Source organism: Conger conger, chromosome 1, assembly GCF_963514075.1.
Source record: "Conger conger chromosome 1, fConCon1.1, whole genome shotgun sequence".
NCBI lineage: Eukaryota > Metazoa > Chordata > Actinopteri > Anguilliformes > Congridae > Conger > Conger conger.
In genome coordinates, this window is record NC_083760.1 from 35,960,022 (window position 1) to 35,987,131 (window position 27,110).

The 27,110-nt window shown below is 41.2% G+C and overlaps 1 protein-coding gene across 1 annotated transcript in view; it reads left to right on the forward strand.

Annotated features, from left to right (window-relative positions):
* LOC133124596 (uncharacterized) overlaps positions 1-27,110 on the forward strand; it is a 72,426-nt gene that overhangs the window by 18,189 nt on the left and 27,127 nt on the right. Inside the window, exons 7-18 of the mRNA XM_061235969.1 lie at positions 337-447; positions 3,697-3,810; positions 3,892-4,086; positions 4,351-4,504; positions 16,636-16,707; positions 16,805-16,947; positions 18,204-18,353; positions 21,252-21,353; positions 24,931-25,062; positions 25,397-25,449; positions 25,689-25,824; positions 25,987-26,178. Coding sequence (XP_061091953.1) covers positions 337-447; positions 3,697-3,810; positions 3,892-4,086; positions 4,351-4,504; positions 16,636-16,707; positions 16,805-16,947; positions 18,204-18,353; positions 21,252-21,353; positions 24,931-25,062; positions 25,397-25,449; positions 25,689-25,824; positions 25,987-26,178 — 1,554 coding nt within the window. The remainder of the gene's footprint in view (positions 1-336; positions 448-3,696; positions 3,811-3,891; positions 4,087-4,350; positions 4,505-16,635; positions 16,708-16,804; positions 16,948-18,203; positions 18,354-21,251; positions 21,354-24,930; positions 25,063-25,396; positions 25,450-25,688; positions 25,825-25,986; positions 26,179-27,110) is intronic.

Here is a 27,110-nt window from a genome sequence, read left to right on the forward strand (position 1 = left end):
TATTAATAAAATAATTTGACCATGTACCAACTACCCTTGGTTTTTAATAGTATCCTACTTCCTCATGCCATTTTGTCAAAAATTATGACATGTGCTCATTCCAAAATTTGGAAGCATTTTTAGATACGCAGCCCTATTTATGAGGCCATATGAGGTTAGATTTATTTACTGTTAGGACATTGTGAGGACTAGATAAGGGTTAATGTAAAATCATAGAATTGAAAGAGGGTATACTTTCTTTTTCACATCACTGTAAATGCTTGGAGCTCCAGTAAAAAGCTCTGTGATCAGATGCCGAAGTACCTGTATGATTCCCAATCCCTCCCGCTGCTGCAGGTGTCAGGGGTGCAACCTATGGTGTCCCAGGTGGAAGTGATGCAGAAGGAACTGGAAAGCTGCAGGAGCCGAGAGTACACACTGGAGAGCCTGCCTCTACTGCTGCACCAGGTGACCAGGGGGTGGGCCCAAGGAGGAGGGAGACCTGCCCCAGGGGTGGATTTTTGGGAGGAGGGTTAAGCAACCACTCTGACTGATCTAGCTCCCACTCTAACCCATTTCTGTTCCATTCCATCTCAGTACACTTTCAGGTCTGTTGAAACAGAAGTCATTATGTATCAATATGCACTGTCTAGCCAGGTGAAATGAAATGCACAGCAAAACACACATTATTTTATTATTCATATCCTCCCTGACTGAAGGACTCCCTCACTCTACCTGGCGTCTTGCTGGTCTAACAAGAAAACCAAGCACTAAGAAGGACCAGGGCCAGCTGTGAATAAGTAAGAATTAAGCCTAGTTGTAACATAAATCTCTATGATGGAAACCCCTTTTAACATTTATTCAACAATTTATGCAAATTGGTGCTTAGTAGTTAACTAGCTAGGTTTTATTAAGGCCTTTTTGTACTGTGGACATGCAACCTAGCTAACTATGCCCAAAAGCTACCTTGCTATGGCATATAGCCTAGCTAGTTAACTAGCTGTGTGTCGGATTTTAAGTAGGTAACTAGGTGGCTTTTACAGACAGCTAGCTGTGCCAAATGGCTACCTAGGGGGTGCCGCACCATGACAAGCTTTGCAAAAGAATTAAGATCACAATCATTGAATTATCGATGGCTTTGCCAAGAACAGGGAATTTTATGAACATTTTCATACTCTGAGCAGTGATAATGGTCATCACAATGAGACATTCAAACTAGTAGTGCTGAATATAGAATGCGTGCACAGGCAAAGTGGAAAAGCTGTCCAACATTTTTAAAAAATTCCCCAAAAGGTTCTGATACTGCTCAAGAAGCTAACCTTAGCTTTGGCTAGTTCTAGTGCAGCAGTGACTAGCCTAGCTTCAGAGCAGAGGGATAGAAATAATAAGGTCGACGACGAGGAGAGTACTTCTCTGCAACCGCAATCACAGGAGCCAGCGGTACCAGCAGCCAAAGATAGCACTGAATCAACAAATCAGTCCGTAGAGTTTGCCAATGAAAAAAGGGCAATGTTTTCCCAGGAAAGCAAAAAGTTTCTCCTCCTGGTTGATGCAGCTTTAATCAGAGATATTCACAGCTGGAAATTTTTAATGAACTTTTCGGATTTCTCTTCAGCAAGGTGCAAACAGCGATCACTGACAACACACCGTTATCCCTGAGTCTGCTGGTTCTAGTACTGGCTAGTTAATTCTGTCTGGTTTGGGGGACAGAGGAACCAAGCGCGCTCAGGGATAACAAGAAAATAGCAGGTTTAAAGAAGCAGGCAGATGAGGGGCAGACAGAGCGTAAGCCTAAGTTAAAAACCAGGTGGTCAGTCCAAACAGGCCAGAGGTACAGGAACATGACCAGAAAGTCCAAAGAGCCAAGCAGAATTCATTGATGGAAAATCCAAGAAACTAAACAGAACTAATAACAGAAATACAAGGCTAGAACCGACAGCATACACCTAACACAGGGAAACAGAACTGACGAACTAGCAACATAAGAACAAAACAGGCAGGCTTAAATGTACTAACAAATTAACATAGAAAAGGGAAAAACAATAGAAGGGCATGGATGTGACACATTTATATATTTGTGCAATTGGTGCCTCTCAAACCCATAGAAACAAGAATGTTTTCAAATATTTTCTCTGCTCCAAAAGGAACATTTTCAGAATATAACTTTTAAGGGAAACTTGTTTGGAATTGAGCTTGCATGTTTGAGTTGTGCAAGTCCGTCATCAAAGAAATGGCGCTAAGACTCAAACCTTTTATATAATAGGCCTCGCAATACAAACTTTAAAATGAAAAATAAAAATTTATCAATATTTCTTTTTACAATATTAGCGTAATACAAATTGTTTGGAGAATGAGGTTGTTTGGTCATAAGAGGGTACAATTCTCAAAAGCATACAACCCATTTTGATCTCTGTCATTGGAGGTGCCAAATTCATATTCATTTTCTTTATATATTATTGCATTTAATACATGTGATGCCTGTTGATCATTTGTTCTAGTCTAGCGGTTAAAAATGTGCACTATTTATATTGCATTGCAAAAATTAAAGGCGTAACTTAAATTGCGATAACAATGATTATAAATCAAGAGGCGTGACAACTAATATTTCCCTGGCTAAAAAGAGCAAAGGTTTTTTCCCCAGATACAAGTTCTGTGGACAGTGGTCATTGATAAATCCACACCTGACTCCTGAAGAGTTTTTCTGATCTGCTGAACAGGTGTTAGGAGATTTTTCTTAATTATGGAGAGAATTCTTCTGTCGTCAGCTGTGGAGGTCTTCCTTGGCCTGCCAGTCCTTTTGTGATTAGTAAACCCACAAATGTTCTCTTTCTTCTTAATTATGTTCCAAACTGTTGATTTTGGTAAGCCAAAGGGTTTTCTGATGTCTCTAACAGTTTTATTCTTGTTTCTCAGTCTCATAATGGCTTCTTTTACTTTCATTGGCACAACTTAGTCCTCATGTTTGTAAACAGCAATAATAGTTTCTAGCTGTTCTCTTATACCTACATTACGGAGGCAATTAAACACACCTGAGCAATTACAAACACCTGTGAAGCCATGTGTCCCAAATGTTATGGTGCCCTGAAATGGGGGGATTATGTACATAGACCATTGTAAATTCTACATGGTGAAGCCAAAATGTATAAAAATACCCTTAATAAAATCTGAGAATGTGCACTTTAACCACGTGCCTATTGTGTAATTCCAAATCTAAAAGTATGGAGGGCACTGTAGGCTTATATTGTACTCCTAGAGTCTAGACAATCAAAGCTAAGTGGTAGATATTTAATGAGTAGATTCAATTAATCTTCCAACTGGATAGTTATCTGTCAATAGAATTGGGTGCTTTTGGAGATGGTTCAGTTGGTAATGAGGTCTCCCACATAACATTAGCCTAGCCCAATCCACTGGGAAAAGGAAAAAAATGCAAGGCCTTCCACATGATCCACATGTTTGGCCCTTCAATGACAAAGGGGCGGGCTTAGGATCAATTGGGCAGTAGTTGGCATGGTCAAGAGCCAATCAGCTCTTACATTCATTTAACCAATGTCTCCAATCTTTTGTGGTTACACAACAAGAAAGGTTTCAGTGAGCTTGGATGAGTTGATAACTGTATGCCATTGGTGTGGATGTTCACACTCAGGTTGGAATGAACAGGTGAGCTTTATGCTAAATGGCATAGGTTGTCTGCTGTGCTAAGCATGATTTCTTTATCAGTTCTATACAGATCAGTGCTCCCAGCTGGCGCAGTGCAAGTATCTTCACGTGTTGAGATGGAGGAGGTTTTGCCGGCACTCAGGCGTCATTGAGCAGTTGTATCCTCTCTACAAGGTAAGGCCTGGCAAAGGGTTTACCCCTCACAGGGTTTACAATCTCACCCATGTTAGCTCACCTGTGATGATGGTATCACAGGAACAGGTGGCTCGACTGATGGGCGAGTATGAAGATGCTCTCCAGCGGGCACGCAGGCTGTCCGTTGCCCGGGAGAAGGCTCTGACTGGCAGGGGGAACCCCATCAATGCTGTCACCCAGGAGGATGTGGTCATCTACCTGCAGTGGCTGGTGTGCCACCTGCACTCTGTCAAGACTATCCATAGCTTTCTGAGGGTGAGCAGCCTACAGTTACTCTAGGGTACAGTACCACAGTAGTGCCTTATAGCCTTAGTCCTGTGCCTGACAGACCAATGTGCCTGACGGTCTGCACGCTTCTGCTCTTCGTGAACCGTGGTTTTCAGCCCTTCCAGGCATCTAGACCACCTGCCTCATATAATTACTGGTTGGAGCTACACATAGTGTTGTAAGAGGAGCTCTCATGAGTGATGTTGGTGATGGTTGGAGGAGTTACAGTGATTGTTGTTGTGTTTGTGGTAGGAGCTGCAGTATCTGCCTGCATATGAGAGGATTGGGGGTGACTCCGCAGAGTCCTGTGCTCCTGCAGAAACCCCCAAACTGAGGGAATCCACTACACATGTCCTAGGATCACATGAGGCAACTCCACTGCAAACTGGCAGCTCTGCAGGTACAGGTAAGGGCAGCCCAAACAACCCTCTTCAACCCACCACCCAGGGAAAAATCAGTACTGTTGCCAAAAACACCCCAAAAAAGGTTGCTCTATTAAAATTAATAGTAATTACAAGCCATTTTCCTTAAATAATACAAGTTTACAATTTTCAGACATCTAGTTTTTAAACTATCGCCTAAGGGAAAGTATAATTTAATATGGCAACTAACTAGTTAACTAGTTTCCTGTTTCATTTGACACTTTGCCTGGGGAAACATACAGTGCATCCGGAAAGTATTCACAGCGCTTCACTTTTCCCACATTTTGTTATGTTACAGCCTTATTCCAAAATGGAATAAATAAACAAATAAACAAGTTTTTTTGAAATTTTTATTAAAAATAAAAAACTAAGAAATCACATATACATAAATATTCACAGCCTTTGCTCAATACTTTGTTGATGCACCTTTGTCAGCAATTACAGCCTCAAGTCTTTTTGAATATCATGCCACAAGCTTGGCACACCTATCTTTGGGCAGTTCCGCCCATTCCTCTTTGCAACACCTCTCAAGCTCCATCAGGTTGGTTGGGGAGCATCGGTGCACAGCCATTTTCAGATCTCTCCAGAGATGTTCAATCGGATTCAAGTCTGGGCTCTGGCTGGGCCACTCAAGGACATTCACAGAGTTGTCCTGAAACCACTCCTTTGATATCTTGGCTGTGTGCTTAGGGTCGTTGTCCTGCTGAAAGATGAACCGTCGCCTCGCCTCAGGTCAAGAGCGCTCTGGAGCAGGTTTTCATCCAGGATGTCTCTGTACATTGTTGCATTTATCTTTCCCTCAATCCTGACTAGTCTCCCAATTCCTGCCGCTGAAAAACATCCCCACAGCATGATGCTGCTACCACCATGCTTCACTGTAGGGATGGTATTGGCCAGGTGATGAGCAGTGCCTGGTTTCCTCCAAACATGACGCCTGGCATTCACGCCAAAGAGTTCAATCTTTGTCTCATCAGACCAGAGAATTTTGTTTCTTCAGGTGCCTTTTGGCAAACTCCAGGTGGGCTGCCATGTGCCTTTAACTAAGGAGTGGCTTCCGTCTGGCCACTGTACCATACAGGCCTGATTGGTGGATTGCTGCAGAGATGGTTGTCCTTCTGGAAGGTTCTCCTCTCTCCACAGAGGAATGCTGGAGCTCTGACAGAGTGACCATCGGGTTCTTGTTCACCTCCCTGACTAAGGCCCTTCTCCCCCGATTGCTCAGTTTAGACGGACGACCAGCTCTAGGAAGAGTCCTGGTGGTTCCGAACTTCTTCCATTTACGGATGATGGAGGCCACTGTGCTCATTGGGACCTTCAAAGCAGCAGAAATTTTTCTGTACCCTTCCCCAGATTTGTGCCTCGAGACAATCCTGTCTCGGAGGTCTACAGACAATTCCTTTGACTTCATGCTTGGTTTGTGCTCCGACATGCACTGTCAACTGTGGGACCATATATCGACAGGTGTGTGCCTTTCCAAATCATGTCCAATCAACTGAATTTACCACAGGTGGACTCAATTTTGAGCTTCATGGCAAAGGCTGTGAATACTTATGTATATGTGATTTGTTTGTTTTTTATTTTTAATAAATTTGCAAAAATAAAAAAAAAACTGAAGAAGTGAATGAACAGAAGAAAAATCTAAATCAAATCAATATTTGGTGTGACCACCCTTTGCCTTCAAAACAGCATCAATTCTTCTAGGTATACCCGCACACAGTACTCGGCAGGTAGGTTGTTTCAAACATCTTGGAGAACTAGCCACAGTTGTTCTGTGGATTTAGGCAGCCTCTAATGCTTCTGTCTCTTCATGTATTCATCCCTCGATGATGTTGAGATCAGGGCTCTGTGGGGGCCATACCATCACTTCCAGGACTCCTTGTTCTTCTTTACACTGAAGATAGTTCGTAATTACATTGGCTGTATGTTTGGGGTCGTTGCCCTGCTGAATAAATTTGGGGCCAATCAGATACCTCCTTGATGGTATTGCATGATGGATAAGTATCTGCCTGTACTTCTCAACATTGAGGAGACCATTAATTCTGACCAAATACCCAACTCCATTTGCAGAAATGCAGCCCCAAACTTGCAAGGAGCCTCCACCATGCTTCACTGTTGCCTGCAGACACTCATTCTTGTACCGCTCTCCACATTTTGACTCATCAGTCCAGAGAACCTGCTGCTATTTTTATGCACCCCAGTTCCTGTGTTTTCGTGCATAGTTGAGTCTTGGCCTTGTTTCCACATCGGAGGTATGGCTTTTTGGCCACAATTCTTCCATGAAGACCACTTCTGACCAGACTTCTCTGCACAGTAGATGGGTGTACCTGGGTCTCACTGGTTTCTGCCAATCTGAGCTGATGGCACTGCTGGACATCTTCCGATTGTGAAGGAAAGTAAGCATGATGTGTCTTTCATCTGCTGCTCTAAGTTTCTTTGGCCGACCACTGTGTCTATGGTCCTCAGCGCTGCCCGTTTCTTTGTGCTTCTTCAACAGAGCATGGACAACACATCTGGAAACCCCTGTCTGCCTTGAAATTTCTGCCTGGGAGAGACCTTGCTGAGGCAGTATAACTACCTTGGGTCTTGTTGCTGTGCTCAGTCTTGCCATGGTGTATGACTTCTGACATTAAACTGTCTTCAGCAACTTTTTGAAGACAGAGTTTGGCTGTTCCTGTTCTAACCCTCCTACACAGTTATTTCTGTTTCAGTTAATGATTGTGTTTCAACCTACATATGAAATTGATGGTCATTAGCTCTTGTTTGGTACAATTGGTTAATCACACACCTGACTATATGCCTACAAAATCTTTGTGCAAGTGTACCTAGAAGAATTGCTGTTGGTTTGAAGGCAAAGGGTGGTCACACCAAATATTGATTTGATTTCGATTTTTAAGCTATCAGTTTTCTGTGATCATGCAAAAAAGCGTATCACTTTCAAAGAGGTCAGTGCAAGAACGTAATAGTGAGAAATCCCAGGCACTGTAGCTAAATGTTAGCTAATTTGGCTAGTGCATAATGCGTGTTTCCGTATCGAACTGAAGAAGGTTAAAATATAACTGCCATTTATTGGTTCTGATAACTGTAGAGCTTCTGTTGCTTTCCCCTGGTGCCATCTTAACCAATCAGCAGTAGCTCCCTTAGGGTCCAAAACCAGAGACCCCCTATTTCTAAACTCGTTAGCTGGTGCCAAATTTCACAATGGATGCGCCCACAAAGGCCGACTTTCAGCATCATGCGGCATTCTACATCACCCATAGAAACTCTATGGGCCATATTTTTAATTGCATTGGTGCAGTCACCTGGAGAGGTGCGTGGTGTACTGGGCTTGGCTACTGAATATAAAGTGGGAGGGGCGCACCCAGTATGCCATGCACCTTGCAAGGTGACTGCGCCAATGCGCTGCACAAAGTTGACTCATACTGCATGGGCAGATGGGAAATGGGCTAGATTATGCACACTATATTATCAGTGAGTGCACCTTGATTAATTCATACAATCAAATGAACTATTTTCCTTACCATTAAGATCCATGCATATTGCGCTGGTTGGATTAGCAATTTCCGTCCGTTGAAATGCGTTATTCTCCCAAAAAGTTATTTTGCGGCAGGTTCAGACTTGTGCTGATTTTATTTTATTTAAATTTCTTTTTACTTCTAACAAATCTCATAAATAAGATAAATCCGTTTGAAAATCCATCCAACTTCATTTCTTCTGTCAGTATTTCAATAAATCATCACCTAAATGTTATGGGCTAGTGTTAATTCCCCATTAAACCTGTGGCTTAATACTTGAAATGCGCTATTCTATAACTAAGCAACATTTACATGTTTTTCAAGTATTTATAAACAAAATAAAAACAGGGAAGATCATAACAGGCTTCCAAGCCGTTCACAGCAGTAAATGACAATAAATAAACTATTGCTCAAAAAAACAAAAAAAACAATGAAATCATTCTTTCATTCATTCAAAACATATTTTATCGACTTATTGGTCCTCTGCTGCTGTTGCCTCTCCACTTAGAGGTTTGACACAGTCTGGGCCTTCTCCTCTGCCTCCTCGCATTAACAATGTGTTTCTGCCCCCAGAACTGCTGCTCACTGGATGCTTTTAGTTGTTTGCACCATTCTCGTAAACTATAGAGACTGTTGTGCATGAAAATGTTGCAGCAGTTGCAGAAATACTCAGTCTGGCACCAACAGTCATGCCATGGTCAAAATCATTGAGATCACATTTTTTCCCCTATTCAGATGGTTGATGTGCAAAAAACTAAAAACATCCAGTGAGCAGCAGCTCTGCAGGCAGAAACATGTTGTTAATGAGAGAGGTCAGAGGAGAAGGGCCAGACTGGTCGAAGCTGACAGGAAGGTAACAGTAATGCAAATAACCATGCATTACAACAGTGGTATGCAGAAGAGCATCTCGGAACACATAACATGTCAAACCTCTAAGTGGATAAGCTAGGATTACTTTTTTAAAGCTTTTTAAAAGATGATTACTTAGGCCCAGACCCAGGTGATTTACTTGTTAGGGCTTCAATGAGTCTAGTGAGTATACTTCCAGGGCTGAACTTACTTATCCTGAAATTACTCCATGCCTTCTAAAGTATCCAACTGCACTGGCTGTTCTGTCTGGTGTTAACAACCATGGGTTCTTGTAACCAGTTTTCCAAACATTTCAGAATGAAGATGGTTCATTTCCACCAAGCAGGAGATGGCTACAAAAACTCTCTCAAAGGTTCAAACTACCTATTTCCACAGTCAGAAACATTAGAAAATGGAAGATAAATGGAATAGTTGAAGTTAAGGCAAGGTCTGGAAGAGAATGGTCTAAGACCTGGTGAGAAATGCTCAGAAGAACCCATATATGACTGCAATAGAGCTGCAAAAAAAGTGGGAAACACAGGTCTAGCTATTCACAGGACCACAATACAATGTACTTTACAACAAAAACCTACATGGCAGAGTTGCCAGAAAGAAGACCTCAACATAAATATAGATAAATAAAACTACTAGGATCAGCTTTGGCGAGTTCTCCTCATTTGAGTATATTGCCCTCACTATTAAAGCCGAACCAACCGTTCTCATAATAATAATATACTGCCCTCCCAAACTCTGGACCGGATTTCTCTCTGAGTTTTCTGAACTTCACTCATTATCACAAATTATGATTGAATAGTTCTAAATTGTGATTTCAACATCCATAACACCTCTGATACTAAATATCCTAGATGCTAGCCTTGAATTAAACCAGCATATTACATGGCTCCCCAAGCCAGACCAGAAGTTAAAAGCCTAGGTGTCATCTTAGATTTCAATTGAAAATTTTAAAGCTCATATTAGAAAGGTTCATTTGAGAAATGTTGCCATGGTACGGCCGTTTTTAACACAAAGGTATGCAGAAATTAGTTCATTACCAGCAGACTATACTACTGCAATGCCCTCTTCACTGGGCTGCCCAAAAAGTCAATAAAGAAACTTCAGCTCATTCGGAATCCAGCTGCTCAACTTTTAACAAAGACCAAAAAGAGAGAGCATATTACTCTTGTCCTATTCACCTTACACTGGCTCCCTGTTTCCTATAGAATTGATTTCAAGGTACTTTTACTCATCTACAAAGCTCAAAGTGGCTCAGCACCAACATACATTTCTGACCTTCTAACTCTGTATCAGCCAACAAGAGCCCTCCGGTCCTCAGGTGTTGAATTTTTAACCATTCCCAAAGTACTGCACAAAACGAGTGCATAATAGCTTTTAGCTATTATGCCCCAAAACTGTGGAACACACTACCCAGACACATCAAATCTGGTTTTTAATTAATACTTATTTCTTATATCTGTATCTGACTTGAGTCTTCCACTAGCATGGAACTTGCAGAGGGAGTTACTTTTCAATGTGTTCTATGTAATTTTTTATTTATTTTCTCTTTCATGTACCTTAAAGGTTTTTATCTATGCACTTTTACTATCGTAATTTATCTTTTATTTTCATCTGCTACAATGTGAAGCACTTTGAGCTGCATTCCATGTATGAAAGGTGCTATACAAATAGAGGTTTATTATTATTATGATTATTATTAACACAAAATACAATGATAACATACAATGATACAATGGGAACCAAAAGTCTGAGGACACTGCCAAGTCCTGGTTATTTTCATTATTTATGAAGGAATAATGCAATTATGTGCTAGCATTTCCCCTCGTAGTCTACAGCTAGACAGTTATTATTAGACGCAGTGCTGTCACTGTGCCCAATGGGACTGGATTTGACAAGGGAACGTGTATTCTGATTATTATTTTATTGTATGTAATTATTTTACTTACAGAGCAGAACCATTGTTGTAGCAGCAACAGCGATGAGAATGAAACGGGTATGAAGAATAAGAATCTAAACAAGCCAGGATAATAAGAATAAAAAGTTCAAATAAAGATAAAATAAACGGCTGCTGGCCTATATATATGTGCTGGGTATCTGAGTCTCCAGCAATGAAGTGTGGAGATGGGTCTGGCTATGCGGGCTGTGGTAACGTTGCATGTATAACTGCTAGTCTATCAGGCTCCTATAGGCTACAAATAGCTCTGTCTTCCGTGGTATAAATATACAGAACATAACGCTATCCTAGTTCTACCCCGTTACAAATATGTTACAGATATAGCCTAACTATCCTACAGTAACAAGTAGACCAACCCTGTACAATATGCAGTACTTTACTTTGAATTTGCCTCCGGTCACGCCTTTCAATTGACGTGGGACGAGTGGTTGGTCGGACTCGGTATTTTTCGGGACCGCAATGCATGCTGGGGATGCAGGCCCCAGGGGTGGATCTAGCCTCTCCCTACCTAGGATATCCTTAGCGTTATCTGTTGCAGCTAGCTAGTTTTAACTGTGTAAGGTTAAAACATTTTTGGGGACCCTTCTGAACTACTGCTGTGGATTGTGCAAGCACTAAATAGCAATATGAACTTACCTACTACATTAAGTAGATATGTCTAAATTAGTTTGGTGGGAAATATATGAGATTGTCTTAGATTATACAGCCTACGTTTTATAGTTGTTAAAACATTTGGTTAAGAAAAACAATGGTAAAAATGATCTTAAATAGGTTTTTGTCCACCCACTAGGTGGCTGTGTATGCACCCATTGCATTATGTAATGCAGTCAAAGTATTTCCCCTCCTTAAAATCTTCATCTGGCAAAAACAAAGCTATCAATCTACAACTTAGAAATATTAAATTCTTACAAACAACACAATTTATAAGATTGTTTTGTGAATATGGGAAAAGTGTAAAATGAATTATTACATGTTATTATTTGATGTATGCATAGATGACATGAGTTAAAAGCATACTTGATACATTGGGAGCATAATTTGGAGAAAAGTGAGATGAACAAAAGACCTACTGCTTAAATGGTTATACAAATATGTATTTAAATACAATCTACTGTCATCAGGCTCCTTGTTTATTATATTTATACATCAGGACCTATCTATCAAGCTCAGACCTGGGTGTGGCCTAGGGACTCCACAGTGCCCCCAAATTTGGTATGCATGTAGGTCTATGCAAGACAGACAAATTTTACATTTGCAATTAAGTTATCCGAACAGGAAGTCAGCCATTTTGGATTATGTGTGTTTTTATACGTACCAAACTTTTAAATACTCCTCCTCCAGGGGTCATCACATTCACACCAAATGTGGTCAGCATGATCTCAGGATAGCCCTGATACTAAATTGCATTTTTGATATCTCGAAGGGTATGGCCATGGCGAGGTGAAGAATTTACATGCCACCCGCCCAAACAGGAAGTGGGCTAAATTTCACTCTTCATTGTCCGATGTGGCTAAAATTTTACAAATATGTTCACTGTTGGAGTATAATCACATCCACATACCAATAAAGGCTCACTATTATATCACCACCAGCTGGCAACAGGAAGTGAGGCTTATACAATAGTCTCATGCTTTCTCCACCTACATTTACATTTTACATTTTAGTCATTTGGCAGACGCTTTTAATCCAAAGCACCTTACAAGTGCATAGGTTCTTCCACAAGCTAAAGCATCACATCCATAACTTGTAAAATACACATGAAGTGCTGTTCTAAACAAAAAATACAGTCATTGTAAGTGCAATTTTATTATTATCTTTAATATTATTAGACTAGAGGGATATCAGAAAGGGGGGGAGGGGGGGGGGGATCAGGAGGGAGGACTAAGGTACAGTTTGTAAAGGTGTGTTTTTAGTCTGCGTCTAAATAGGGGGAGGGATTCTGCTGTCCTGACAGTGGTAGGCAAGTCATTCCACCACTGTGGAACCAGAATGGAAAACAGGCGTGAACGTGCAGCTCGACCGCCAGGTGCTCGTAGTGAGGGAACCATAAGGCGACCAGAGCTGGCAGACCAGAGTGGTCTAGCTGGGGAGTAGGGAGTGATTAAGGATTGTATGTAAGGTGGGGCAGTACCCTTAGCAGCCAGAAATGCCAACACTAGGGCCTTGAATTGGATGCGTGCGGCAATAGGAAGCCAGTGGAGGCCAATGAGGAGTGGGGTGACATGAGCCGACCTGGGCTGACTGGTGATCAGGCAGGCTGCAGCATTCTGGACCAGCTGGAGGGGCTTGATGGCACAAGCTGGGAGACCGGCTAGGAGGGAAGGATTCATGAAATTCATACCAAATTTGGACAGCATGATGGCAAATATTCATGATAATAAGTTGCAAAGGAAGTTTTTATACATCTTAAATGGTGTGGTTATGGCAAGGCATTGAATTTACATGCACAAACAGGAACCAGGCAGCATTCCACTGTACATTGTTTGATGTTGTGGAAATGTTACACATGTTTATTATTGGAGTGTAATCACATGCACATAATTATAGAGGCTTACTGTCATAGCGCCACCAATTGGCAACTAGACCTGAAGGTTATATAAGTTTTTGATTCTCCTCCTAGGATAAATGAAATGCATACATTCAGCAGTATGTTTAAGAGGTTTTGCTACTATATTGCACAAGAAATACTGGTAGCACACTGTTGCCCTGTATTTTTGGTCAAATGCTGCTGAAACAAGGAGCTGTGCCATAATATTGTTGTATAAAAGTGGCTGAGAGGTCACATGTATGCTCACTGCTGGACCATAATGACATCCACATGCCAATTTAGGTAAATTATTCTGGCGCCACCAACTGGGAGCAGGACATCTTCATTGATCAAAGGGGCATAATCATTGGCACAACTACAGTTATGTGAAAAAATGAGGACACCCCGTTAAATATTCAGTTATTCATTAAGAAATGATCACATATCGATGTCTAATCTTGTTTTTATTTATCTCTGGAAAAGAAAGTGATCTAATTGCAGGTAAACAACAATAATTAATCTTGTTTTATCTCATTAAACAAAAGACATCAACATAAATGCATATTCTAACTGAGGAAAAAGTTAGGACACCCTACCCCCTAATACCTAGTGTTACCCCCTTTGGCTGAAATAACTTCAGTGAGATGCTTCTTGTAACCATCTACCAGTCTCTGACATCGGTCTGAGGAAAGTTTGCCCCACTCCTCAATGCAGAATTCTTTAACCTGTGAAATGTTTGAGGGGTTTCTTGCATGTACAGTCTGTTTCAAGTCACCCCACAGCATCTCAATGGGATTAAGATCTGGGCTTTGACTGGGCCATTCCAGGACTCTCCACTTCTTAGTTTTCAGCCAGTCCTTGGTGGATTTACTGGTATGTTTTGGGTCATTGTCATGTTGCAGGGTCCAGTTCCACTTCAGCTTTAATTTTTTTACAGATGGTCTCACATGTTCCTCAAGCACCCGCTGGTACACTGTAGAATTCATGATAGATTCTATAATGGTGAGCTGGCCAGGTCCTGCTGCAGCAAAGCATCCCCAAACCATGACACTTCCACCTCCATGCTTCACAGTTGGTATGAGGTTCTTTTCCTGGAACGCTGTATTTGGTGTGCGCCAAACATGTCCTCTGTTCTGGTGTCCAAATAATTCAATTTTAGACTCATCTGTCCAAAGAACATTATTCCAGAAGTCCTGATCTTTGTCCATGTTCTCTCTGGCAAACTTCAGTCTGGCCTTAATGTTTCTCTTGGAGAGTAAAGGTTTCCTCCTTCCACACCTCCCATGAAAGTTAAACTTGTGCAGTCTCTTTCTAATTGTAGAGGCATGCACTTTCATATCAACAGTTGCCAGAGCCTGCTGTAGGTCCCGTGATGACATTTTAGGGGTTTTGGAGACTTCTATTAGCATCTTGCGGTCTGCTCTTGGGGTGAGCTTGCTTGGACGGCCAGACCTGGGCATGTTGGTAGTTGTTTTGAATGTCCTCCACTTGTAGACTATTTTCCGGACAGTGGAATGGCTGATTTCAAAATCTTTTGAGATCTTTTTAAATCCCTTACCAGACTCATAAGCTGCTACAATCTTCTTTCTGAAGGCCTCAGACAGGTCTTTCGATATCACCATGGTGTTCACTCTCACGTCAACAGTCAGGAGCACACCAAACTAAATGTCTGAGGTAAGCCTCCTTCAAAATGCTGAGTAACAATGTTCTAATCATGTGCACCTGATGTGATACACCTGTGTGTGATTTCAGCCATTTTAGGTGGGAAAAAATGTGGGGGTGTCCTAATTTATTCCTCACCAGAAATTGCATTTTTATTTTATTACATTTTACAGAAAGTTTTAAAAAGGATTTTCTTCAGTTTTGATTGTTTTGTTATATTACTTGAATCTCTCAGTTTTGTTCAAATTGATATTAAATATCCATATGTCTAAAAATGTTAAAAAAACACACAATTTCCATAGGGTGTCCTAATTTTTTCACATGACTGTATGCTAACAACACTGCTGCACCCTTAGAGCTTGGGCCCACCCATCACTGCAAGCAACTATATTTATTTTTTATTATTTTATCACTTTGAACGCTTAAAAATTCCAAACGGTCTGGTGAAAACTATTGAAACTTGGAAGGCATTTTTGGGACGTGTGAAATTGCAATCTATTACAATATGGCACCAAGTGGCCTAAAGATGGCAAAATGATAGCCAATCATATTTTCATATTCCAATTAGCATGCAATGCTATGTCTGAATTGCAAGTCATGGCTGCACCAAGTGGGCACTAGGGGGTGCTGTACCTCTTTCATTGGTTTAGCCTTCATTGGTCTTCTGCAGCATTGCACTGCCTTAATTTTTTTCTCCAGTTTGAATGCTTATATCTCCCAAATGGTCTGTTGAAAAGTCTTGAGACTTGGTAGACATGTAGGGATGGCTGACCTATTAGAATATGGCACCAAATGGCCTAGTGGTGGTGCTACAGAGCACGTTTGAAAATGTCCAATTTTGAAAAGTCATAACTTTTATACAGGTTGTCCTACAGAAATGGGGCCAAGACTGTTAGATGTCGCATTGTATTATAGTGTCAATACCTTGTCTCATTTGTTAATAACTGTTCCATATTTTCGGATAATTACTGAGCAGACTGCTAGAGTCTTCTTTGATATTGATATTTATTAGGACATGGTGATCATCTCCGACGGTGCCTACTGTGTAAAGTAACCATGGAAACTGTTGCATTCTTTTGTAGTGTGTGGATCCCCAAACTCATTGAAATATCATGCACCTCATTCCTTCAACCTCTTTTACAACAGAACACACAGCTACAAAACTGGGTGTTCACTTATCCATTTCTTAACATTTTCCTTTTCTCATATTACATACTCCAACACATACTAGTACTCACTATCAACTACAGCAGAAACAACACTGCATCCTACATACTACCATTTCATATATCACAACCAAATAAATCCACAAAAACACACATATACCATTTACAATATCCACACACTATTTTCACAACTAGCAAGTTTTATACTGAACAGCTTATCTTCTGAACATGAGCATTTGTGGCACTTTATTGAAACCTAAATTCAGAAAATAAATTGACCTTGTTAGTATTGTAAATGGTGCAGGTGTGTTTGAATTCTCTGGCACTTACTGTACATCTGAAGTAATAAATTCTTTAATAGAACACAACATAAATATGCAAGGATTGGCCAGATTTGGTGCCTGTATCAATTTGCTTATTTTATCCTCAGAAACTCTTCAAGACGGACCTAAGTGGACTTATTCTTCCTCCAAAGGGGACACAATATGTGAGGGTTTACAAGGTCAGAACAAACCTCATAATGAGAAGTTATGGAGAATATTGTGTGGGCTGAAAGTTTGACACTGTTGAAATGTGCCCCCCCCCCCCCCCCCCCCAAGGGCTTTCAGGAGAAGTTCCGAAACACACAGTGAGACGAGAGGAGTTTGGCTCCAAGCTGCAGCACCTTTTGTCTCACTTTAACATCCAGTACAATGTCCAGGAGATGATGAGTGCTGCAGATGAAATGGAGCTCCTTGGCATGGTAATGACATGGCACACTCCAAGCCGCCATGTTAACATCACGCTCCTGGTCCCATAGTATCCCCACACTCACAGTCATCATAGAAAAATTGTACTTGCTCCCCTCCTTATGAAGATAATAATAAGAATAATACAGTAGAACCTCAGAGAACTGAACATATTGGCAATTAAGGTCGTTCAGAACACTGAAATTTTTGGAACTGTGAAAGTGATGTTGAAATAATAATTTTTTTGTTTACTGCATTTTTGTGCATATTTTTCAACAGTGCCAATAATTCTGGAGCCCGCTGCACACTATTTCCAATTCCATACCCTGTTCAGTTGACCGGGCTTTCATTTTCATTTTCATTCAGTTTATTGGGAGAGTACAGTTCAGCTTTTTGCTGTTGAATTCATAAATGCATTATGGGTACATGCTTTTTATAATGAAGTCCTTTATAATGAAGGCTGTAACGAATAACAAAGGAATCAGTCTGATAAACCAACCAATGCTTTAATGATATTAATTCAATCTTTCATTAAAACTAACTGGTGGCCTATACATTTGCTGCAATACATATTGGGTCACGCTATTTTGTCCCACCCCAACTTTCTATTTGTAGGGACCAAAAGTGATTGGACAGTTGGCTTCTCAGCTGTTTCTGGTTAGTCAGGTGTCCTCAATCGCTTCCTTAGTGCAGTGATAAGAAAGCTTTCAGTATTTAATCGTGATTTTTGGCTTTTGTTTGCCTTTTCTTATACTTACACTAAGGAAGCGACTGAATACACCGGACTAATTGGAAAGAGCTGAGAAGCCAACTGTCCAATTACTTTTGGTCCCTTAAAATGGAGGGACTTTATAAAATTGGATGTAATTCCTACATGGATCACCTGATATGGATGTTAATTGTGTCAAGTGAATGGTGCCAGTTTGCACTTCATCCTCATATTCATTGTTTTGTTTCAAATCCAATGTGCTTGAGTACAGAGTCAAAATAACAGAAATTGTACCACTGCCCAAATACTGCACTGTAGATGGGACATACAGATTTTACAATTGGCCTAATATATTTGGGCCTTGCAATCTGCATTATATCTCAATGTATTTTGACATTATCTTTTAATGTTAAAATAATGTTAATGTTAATAACAAGATTTACTTCAGTGGTTCCCATATATTTGGGGGCCTTGAGATTAAATATTTGTAAATCCCTTGTGTAAATGATGAGAAAAGTTGATGAGAAGTGATGACATTTCTTTTCTGTCCTCCACTGTGAGGTGTTGAGTGAGTTCAGGGCAATCTTCAAGAAGCAGGAGCAGATGAAAACTTTCCTGGTATACGGTAGCACTGAAGCAACAGAGAAATGCTGGGGGAAGAAGAGCGGCTGCACTCTACTGAAGAAGGACAACTGGACCCCCTTCATATGGGTGCGAAGCAGACCTGGGTTAAATACTACACATTAGATGATGTAAATTATGGTGGGATACCAGTAGCATTCTGCAGATTGCTGCTCATTTTAAAACACACATATGTTTACCCACACACATATGTTTTTACTGGCATCTATAAAGTTATTTCATACACAGGCATCAGCCCAGCTCCTGAAAGAGGGGGAGAATAAAAAGAAGGGGCTCATAAGAGTCAAAACCATGATCAGTAAAGAGTGCCTGAATCATGATTGGTATGGATATCCTGGTGTGCAATGGCATATTTCACATTCAATGTACATTTAATATGGAGGTGGCCTTAAATATGTACCACAAATATGTACCTTTTTGGCTCCCTCTGAAGGTTTGGAATATTGGGAGAGGGAACAAATTTGTCCATTGCACCAGAGTATAACATTAGCCTACTATGCTACTGGTGCAGGGAGTCTGCTGGCCTTGTCAGTTGCCCTTGTGCTGTAAGATGGCAATAACCTGCTGACTATGGTGGCCCTGATGAGCAAGACAAATCAGCAAATCCAAAAACACAACCATAAGTCAGAAAACTTCTTCCGAAAATACTTCCCAGAAGTACCCTTGAATGTCCGAGGGAAAGTCACTGCCGGTCTAGGTAACACAACCTACTTCTCCACCACGACCAATCTCTGGTCAAGTTGAACAGACCAGTCTTACAGCCTCACAATGTATTTTATAGAGAACTCCAGTTATGTTATGCCCCAGAAGACCACACAGGCAAAATAATTTTCTCAAAACCTGTAGGTATAGGCTTAAAGGTTGATTGTAACCACACAATTTGAAAAATGTTTCGATTCATAATATGTTGATATTATCTTTTATATTTATACTTAAAAAACTTTTTATTTTGTTATTTAGAAAATGTTGTGCTTCCTCTTTTTGAGCTTGAAAAGCTTTGATTTTGTTATTTGGCACATTTTTTGTTTAATTCTTATTAGTTTTTTAGATTTCAGTAAATTCTACCTACAAATATTGTGATATCATTTTAAATTCATTTCGCCCAGCCCTAATTTGTTGTTATGTTTTCTGATTTGTTGATTTGTCTTGCCCTTCAGGGCCACCGTAGCTGACTGATGTGAAGCTATGGCTAGTTACAGTGCATCCGGAAAGTATTCACAGCGCTTCACTTTTCCCACATTTTGTTATGTTACAGCCTTATTCCAAAATGGAATAAATTCATTTTTTTCCTCAAAATTCTACACACAACACACCATAATGACAACATGAAAGACGTTTTTTTGAATTTTTTGCTAATTTATTAAAAATAAAAAACTAAGAAATCACATGTACATAAGTATTCACAGCCTTTGCCATGAAGCTCAAAATTGAGCTCGGGTGCATCCTGGTGCATCCTGTTTCCACTGATCAACCTTGAGATGTTTCTACAGCTTAATTGGAGTCCACCTGTGGTAAATTCAGTTGATTGGACATGATTTGGAAAGGCACACACCTGTCTATATAAGGTCCCACAGTTGACAGTGCATGTCGGACCACAAACCAAGCATGAAGTCAAAGGAATTGTCTGTAGACCTCCGAGACAGGATTGTCTCGAGGCACAAATCTGGGGAAGGGTACAGAAAAAATTCTACTGCTTTGAAGGTCCCACTGAGCACAGTGGCCTCCATCATCCGTAAATGGAAGAAGTTCAGAACCACCAGGACTCTTCCTAGAGCTGGCCGCCCGTCTAAACTGAGCATTCGAGGGAGAAGGGCCTTAGTCAGGGAGGTGAACAAGAACCCGATGGTCACTCTGTCAGAGCTCCAGCATTCCTCTGTGGAGAGAGGATAACCTTCCAGAAGGACAACCATCTCTGCAGCAATCCACCAATCAGGCCTGTATGGTACAGTGGCCAGACGGAAGCCACTCCTTAGTAAAAGGCACCCGCCTGGAGTTTGCCAAAAGGCACCTGAAGGACTCTCAGACCATGAGAAACAAAATTATCTGGTCTGATGAGACAAAGATTGAACTCTGGCATGAATGCCAGGCGTCATGTTTGGAGGAAACCAGGCACCGCTCATCACCTGGCCAATACCATCCCTACCCTGAAGCATGGTGGTAGCAGCGTCATGCTGTGGGGATGTTTTTCAGCGGCAGGAATTGGGAGACTAGTCAGGATTGAGGGAAAGATGAATGCAGCAATGTACAGAGACATCCTGGATGAAAACCTGCTCCAGAGCGCTCTTGACCTCAGACTGGGACGACGGTTCATCTTTCAGCAGGACAACGACCCTAAGCACACAGCCAAGATATCAAAGGAGTGGCTTCAGGACAACTCTGTGAATGTCCTTGAGTGGCCCAGCCAGAGCCCAGACTTGAATCCAATTGAACATCTCTGGAGAGATCTGAAAATGGCTGTGCACCGACGCTCCCCATCCAACCTGATGGAGCTTGAGAGGTGCTGCAAAGAGGAATGGGCGAAACTGCCCAAAGAGAGGTGTGCCAAGCTCGTGGCATCATATTCAAAAAGACTTGAGGCTGTAATTGCTGCCAAAGGTGCATCAACACAGTATTGAGCAAAGGCTGTGAATACTTATGTACATGTGATTTCTTAGTTTTTTATTTTTCATAAATTTGCAAAAAAAAAAAAAACTTCTTTCATGTTGTCATTATGGGGTGCTGTGTGTAGAATTTTGAGGAAAAAAATGAATTTATGCCATTTTGGAATAAGGCTGTAACATAGCAAAATGTGGGGAAAGTGAAGCGCTGTGAATACTTTCCGGATGCACTGTACGTCAGTTATGCCAGCCGCAGACATCTTTGGCCCAGTTAGGAATCTATTACAGGATTACTAGGTGTAATTATGCCTTCCAAGCCATCCGAAAGCTCCATTTTAGTTGTGTATGATCCTGTGTCTGTGGCAAACAGGTGAAGCCCCAAGTTGATCCCTGGCAACAGAATTTCCTCATCCACTTGAAGCAGCACCAGTCAGTGGACGAGCTCCTTCATATGCACTGGAGGTTCCTACAGGTGAGTGGAGAACACCACCAGCCGTGCCTCTTCTCACCTTCTCCTCCCTCTCTATTGAATTCTGATTTTTGATGTGAACATGAACTGACTGAAGTGACTGAAGCTCCTGACCCGTATCTGCATGATTGTACGCATTGCACTGCTGCCACATGATTGGCTGATTAGATAATCACATGAATAAGTAGGTGTACAAATGGTCCTAATAAAGTGCTCAGTGAGTGTACATCAGAATGATTATGCATTGCAATTATTACAGTTTAAGTAGGGTGATGTCCGGTAAATTGGGACATCAGGTAAAATGGGACATATAAGCTTTGAGGTACTGTGCTCTTTAAATATTAGCAGCCAATCACTGAAAACGTCTTTTAATTATTGCTACAACACTACTTTACATAAGGCAATCTTTTGATTGGTCTGTGGTAACCAGAAAGTGTGTGGCAAAATGTTGAAGGACGTCAGGTCAGGTCAATCATTCTGTAAACTCTGTGACATATCAAATTTTAAAACAAAAACAGACTATTGAACAATCTGCACAACTGTGTTATGATGAAGTGTTTTATAAAGTCTTTTAATTTTACTTGACAAATTTGCCAAATACACATTGTTTTTTCGTGAATAAGCGTTTGAAGCACTGTTCCATTTTACCAAAAGGTGTTTGGTGAAATGGGACAAGAATTTCAGCTAATTTCAGCTAAGTTTTCAAGTCTTAATAGTTACAATTTAATGAATTATGCAAATAATTAATTTCTTATAATTATTTTATTATATAATATATTATATAACACTTGATACCCTATTTTACTCTGTTCAACCTTTCTATGAGCTATAATTTACTATTTTCAATTGTAAAAATCTTTTTAAATAAAACAAATTTACAGCATCATTTCAAAACAGAAATATTGCAGAGACCTGTAATAATTGGAGGGAGTAACCAGCTTTTTTGGTGGTCTCCTGGTAAATATACGGAACTATTTGAAGCCTACATGAACCAGGTTACCGACAAGTTTTTTTCACCCTCCATTGAAGCAACTTTCTCTTTCTATGGCTCTGGCATGAACATTGCCGTGCAGTATGTGTTTCCACAGCAGTATACCACAATATAAAGTAACTCAGCTTTGTAGTACAGAAAATCTAGGGTTAGCACTTAGGTTAGCTCGCTAATCCATAATCTCGCTTTGTAGTCTACCCCCATCTCCATACTCAACATGGTTTGACCAGCTAAAGCTGTATTTTGAAACAGCTGGTAGTTTATCATTTCAAACTGGTCATAGCTGGATTTTGTTGTCCGCATTCTGAGAAAAAGAGATAGAAATTGCACCCTTTACAATGAAATCCATGTTTAAAACATTTTATCTGCTATATTTCATTATAACTATTGGAAAACCAACCAACGTAACCAATTTGCATGTGGTACTTGCTGATATCTTTTATTTACAGTGCCCTGTTTATGTGCAATTAGTATTAAGTACAGTGCAACATGCATTGAATTTACTTATTGTTAAATGACTGCATAAAACATCCAATACCTAGGGCACTATAATGTTAATTGTTACCTGATTCTTTCCTCCTTAACATTTTGGAGTCTTAATACATTACATGGCTGCTACTAATATTCCCATCCATAGCTTGATATTTTCAGTGTACCAAATTTGCCCAATTGGTGAAAGTGATTATTATTATGTAACGTTGTGTACCTGCATGTAAATACAAAGTTTCTTTTTTTTTTTTTAAACATATTTTATTGATAAATACAAAGTTATGGATTCTATTCTATTCCAAATATGCTAATTGTCATATACACTTCATAGAATTGTGGGAAATGATTTTAGTGTCAGTGTCAATATTTTCTGGGGAAGGACCCCCAGACCCCGGTCTCTTTACCCACCTCCCTAAATTTGGCGGAAATCTTTTTCATGCTGGGCCGATCACATCCTTGAGTTGTAGCTAGCCAGTTAGCCAGCTACAGCTGGGCCCTATTTCATATACATTGCTTAAACAATCTTGGATAATTTAATTCGTCTTGTGTTAAATTCGGCCTTACTCATAAAAAGTGAACTATGACTTGATTAGCATTGAATCATCTCGGATAACTGTGTGCACAGATGAATCGCATGCCAAAAACAGATCATACTCCATATATAGACAAAGGGAGGTGGTGCTCTGCCCACATCAAAATAAACGAAAGTAGGCTACAGAGCCCAAAAAGTATTTTTATCTTGGGCACACAAGAGGCTTGGTACAAAGCAATATATTTTGAGCTCTCATAATGTAACCTGTATTGTCTTTTACTCGCAAATCAAACATAGCCTGAGCGGCCAAAATCAGAGAGGAACTGGCAGGTATTTGCAGATCAATTAAATTCGTAATAAGATTTGATTTACTTGCTTTCCAATAATGTCAGCACAATGAAAAATTCTATTTTTTTTCATGACTTCCCATGGGCTGGGAAGATGAAAAATATATAAAAAATAATTAAAATAATTTTTATCCGATTTCTTTCCTTTTTTCTCCCAATTTGGTAGCCAATTGGACCCCGTCTGATTCAATTAGAGCTAGTATTAGATACACCGCCCACACCCCGTCCCTTGGTGGCCGATGGGAGAGCGACACACCTTCTTCAAGCCATCTCACCTCCCAAGTCGTGACTGTGATTCCAAGGCGCTCAAGGTGCTTCCCTCTGGAGCAGCAAGCCAATTATTGCTGCTCCACGTGAGCCAGCCAAACTTGGGTTTTGGCAGGACCGAGAATCAAACCCCGGTCCCCGCAAAACTGCAACCACAAGTCTGCTGCGTCGTAGCCTGTTGCGCCACCGCGGCTCTGAAAAATATTATAATTAAATATTTCAGTGTGGTGACATCGAAAGAGGAAGTAAATCAAAGTAAACTTATGAATAGAATGTGTGTGTGTGTGTGTGTGTGTGTGTGTGTGTGTGTGTGTGTGTCTGTCTGTCTGTCTGTCTGTCTGTCCATCCACCTGAATGGGGGTCGGCCATGTGTGTGTGCGCTGCAGGTAGGGTGGCCAAGCAGGTAGATCTGCCAATCACTGAATTTGCCGATTTAATTGATCATTTATATATTTGATAATAATAACCTAATTAAATCAATTAAATAAATATAATTTACAGGTTTGTTAAGTGAGGTGTTTTTCAGAGTTATTCAGAGTGCTGGAGTTGCTGTTTTAATTGCAGTTTAAATTGTACCACTGTTCAAATACTTACAGACCTCAATGTATTTATTTGTCTGCGTGCTTGTGGGGGGGGGGGGGGTCGGACCTCGGAAAAAATGATTTGGCTGCTCTCTCACCCCTCTTACTGTGGCTGATCCCTGTCCCCTCTTACTGTGGCTGCTTCTCTGTCCCCTCTTACTGTGGCTGCTTCTCTGTCCCCTCTTACTGTGGCTGATCTCTGTCCCCTCTTACTGTGGCTGATCCCTGCCCCCTGTTACTGTGGCTGCTTCTCTGTCCCCTCTTACTGTGGCTGCTTCTCTGTCCCCTCTTACTGTGGCTGATCCCTGTCCCCTCTTACTGTGGCTACTCTCTGACTTTCTGACAGTTGAATGCCGGTATCGGTTGAATACAGGTATCGGATCCCTTCAGTGTAATGCAGACGCTCAAGGAGAATGCTGCCAATATGTTTGTGACATCACACCTCACTAGGGAAGACTCTGTCCAGATCTGGAAGAGGATATACTGCAGTGCAAATCTCTCTCAGGTACTCATGAAGTCTGTGAAGCACAGGATTTCCCAAGGTTCTCTGGTTAATTTTGTGCAAGTTTGTGCAACCAAGAGTATTATTTCTATTTTTTGAACTATGGTGCTTAATCCTGGGGGGATGAAATAGCCATAACAGGTTTAATTCCAATACATGGAGAAGCAGTTTTATGTTACTACCTATATTCACCACAGCAACAACGTTATTTTAGCTCCTGGCCTGCCACTCTCCTGAGCGCCATACTGTAGACACTGTACTACCCAAGCATGTCATCTGACATCATCAAACTGCTCACATCATCCTCACTATAGATAAAACCCAATGTCCCACACAGGACTCAAGCCCAGATGGAGTCACAGGCACTGCCAAGACACAGAGCCAGGAAGGGTGAGATACCAAAATGCCTGCATTATAATGTATTCCACCTAGAATGTCGGCTTACTCTGTACTTATTTATGGGAAAATAATTCAAGCAGGTAGAGATTGATATTTACTTATAGTAAAAACTGTTCTTATCCTGCTCATACACCTTTCTCAAGAGTGTAATTGTCTCATTTAGGATTTGAGCCAGCATCCTTCTGGTAACTAAGGATGCTGGCTCAAATGAGTCACTATGATTGCCACAGATACAGCTATAAGAAGAGCCTCCAGTGCCTGGGTCTGGATGATGAACAGGAAGGGAGTGGTGATGACTTCACTGCATCCAAGGATGCCTACCTGGGTCTCCTTTATCTTCAGCACCTCCGGATGAGGCAGCTGCAGGTGATTTGATCAAAAACCAGCTATGTAGGAATCCACCTTGAATGCTCTTATCCCAGGTTAACGGTATAATACTGTATTCCTAAATCAAAAAAAATTCAAATGCACAGTACTGCAATGCACAGCTGATCTGAGGTCAGTAGTATAACTGTACACTTTTCTCAGCGCATCTGTCTGGGGATTCTGAATTATCTGCGCTCAGTGGAGCGGACCCTCACCATTGACACGGCAGGCCTGCGGATGGAGGGCGGAGAGTTGAGCAGCAGCACAGAGGAGTCAGTGTGGAGGGGGGGCAGCGGCACCCCAGGGGGGCTGGGATCCCAGCAGTATATCTACAACACCCCTGCTGACTACAAGGTGAGGATTACGCTGGCTGTCAGGTGGCTCTGGTTCAGTGTCACATCTGTGCCCTTTTGGCCATCCTTGTTTCTCTGTTTCCTGTTTTCTGTCTAAGTCTATCTGTCTAAGGCGCTTTCGCCTCTTGTTTCCCTCTGTACTGTAGTCTGTTTTCAGTTTCATTCCCTCTCATTCATTTGTTTCACTTGCGTTCCATTTTGTGTCTCTGCCTCCCACTCCTTGTACTTCCTTTCTGTCATTTCTGCCATGTCTCACCAGTTTCTCATTGTCTGTCAATTAGTATTGGATTTAAACTTGTCCGTTTAAGTTTCTCGTTGCTAGTTTGTCTCTCCCAGTTTTCCCCGAGTTCTGCCCTTATATTCCTTTACCTCAGTTCTAGCTTCATTCTGTGACCCTGTTTCTCTGTCTGTTTTTTCTGTGGCCTGTATTTTGCATTTTTGTCTTTGTACCTCTGCTGGTTTTTGAACTGTGCCTGTTTCACGATTACATGCTGCCTGCCCCGCATGTACCTGTCTGCCTGGATTACGACCATTGCCTATTTGTGGATTATGTTTTGGATCTGCCCCTTGTCAATAAAGCCTGCAGTAATCTTATCCCTGAGTCTGCTTATGGTTCTTCTGTCCCGAGTCCTGACAGAACTAACTAGCCTAAGAGTAGAACCAGCAGACTCAACAGTAGAACTCCGCAGGTCAGCAACTGTTTTGCCTACGTCAAGGGAACGGTTCCGTATTGGACTATGCCGATAGATTTCGGCCGTTGGCATACACCTCAGATTTCGGCTTTCTGAGAGCATTCAGGATCATTATCGCTTCAGCAATTGAGTCTCGGCTTGACTGGATACAACATTGGTGGACCCGTTCTCAGTGCTGCGCCAGGTCCAGCTTCCTGTCCAGCCTCCTGCTTCACCCCAGACCCCAGTGCTGCGCCAGACC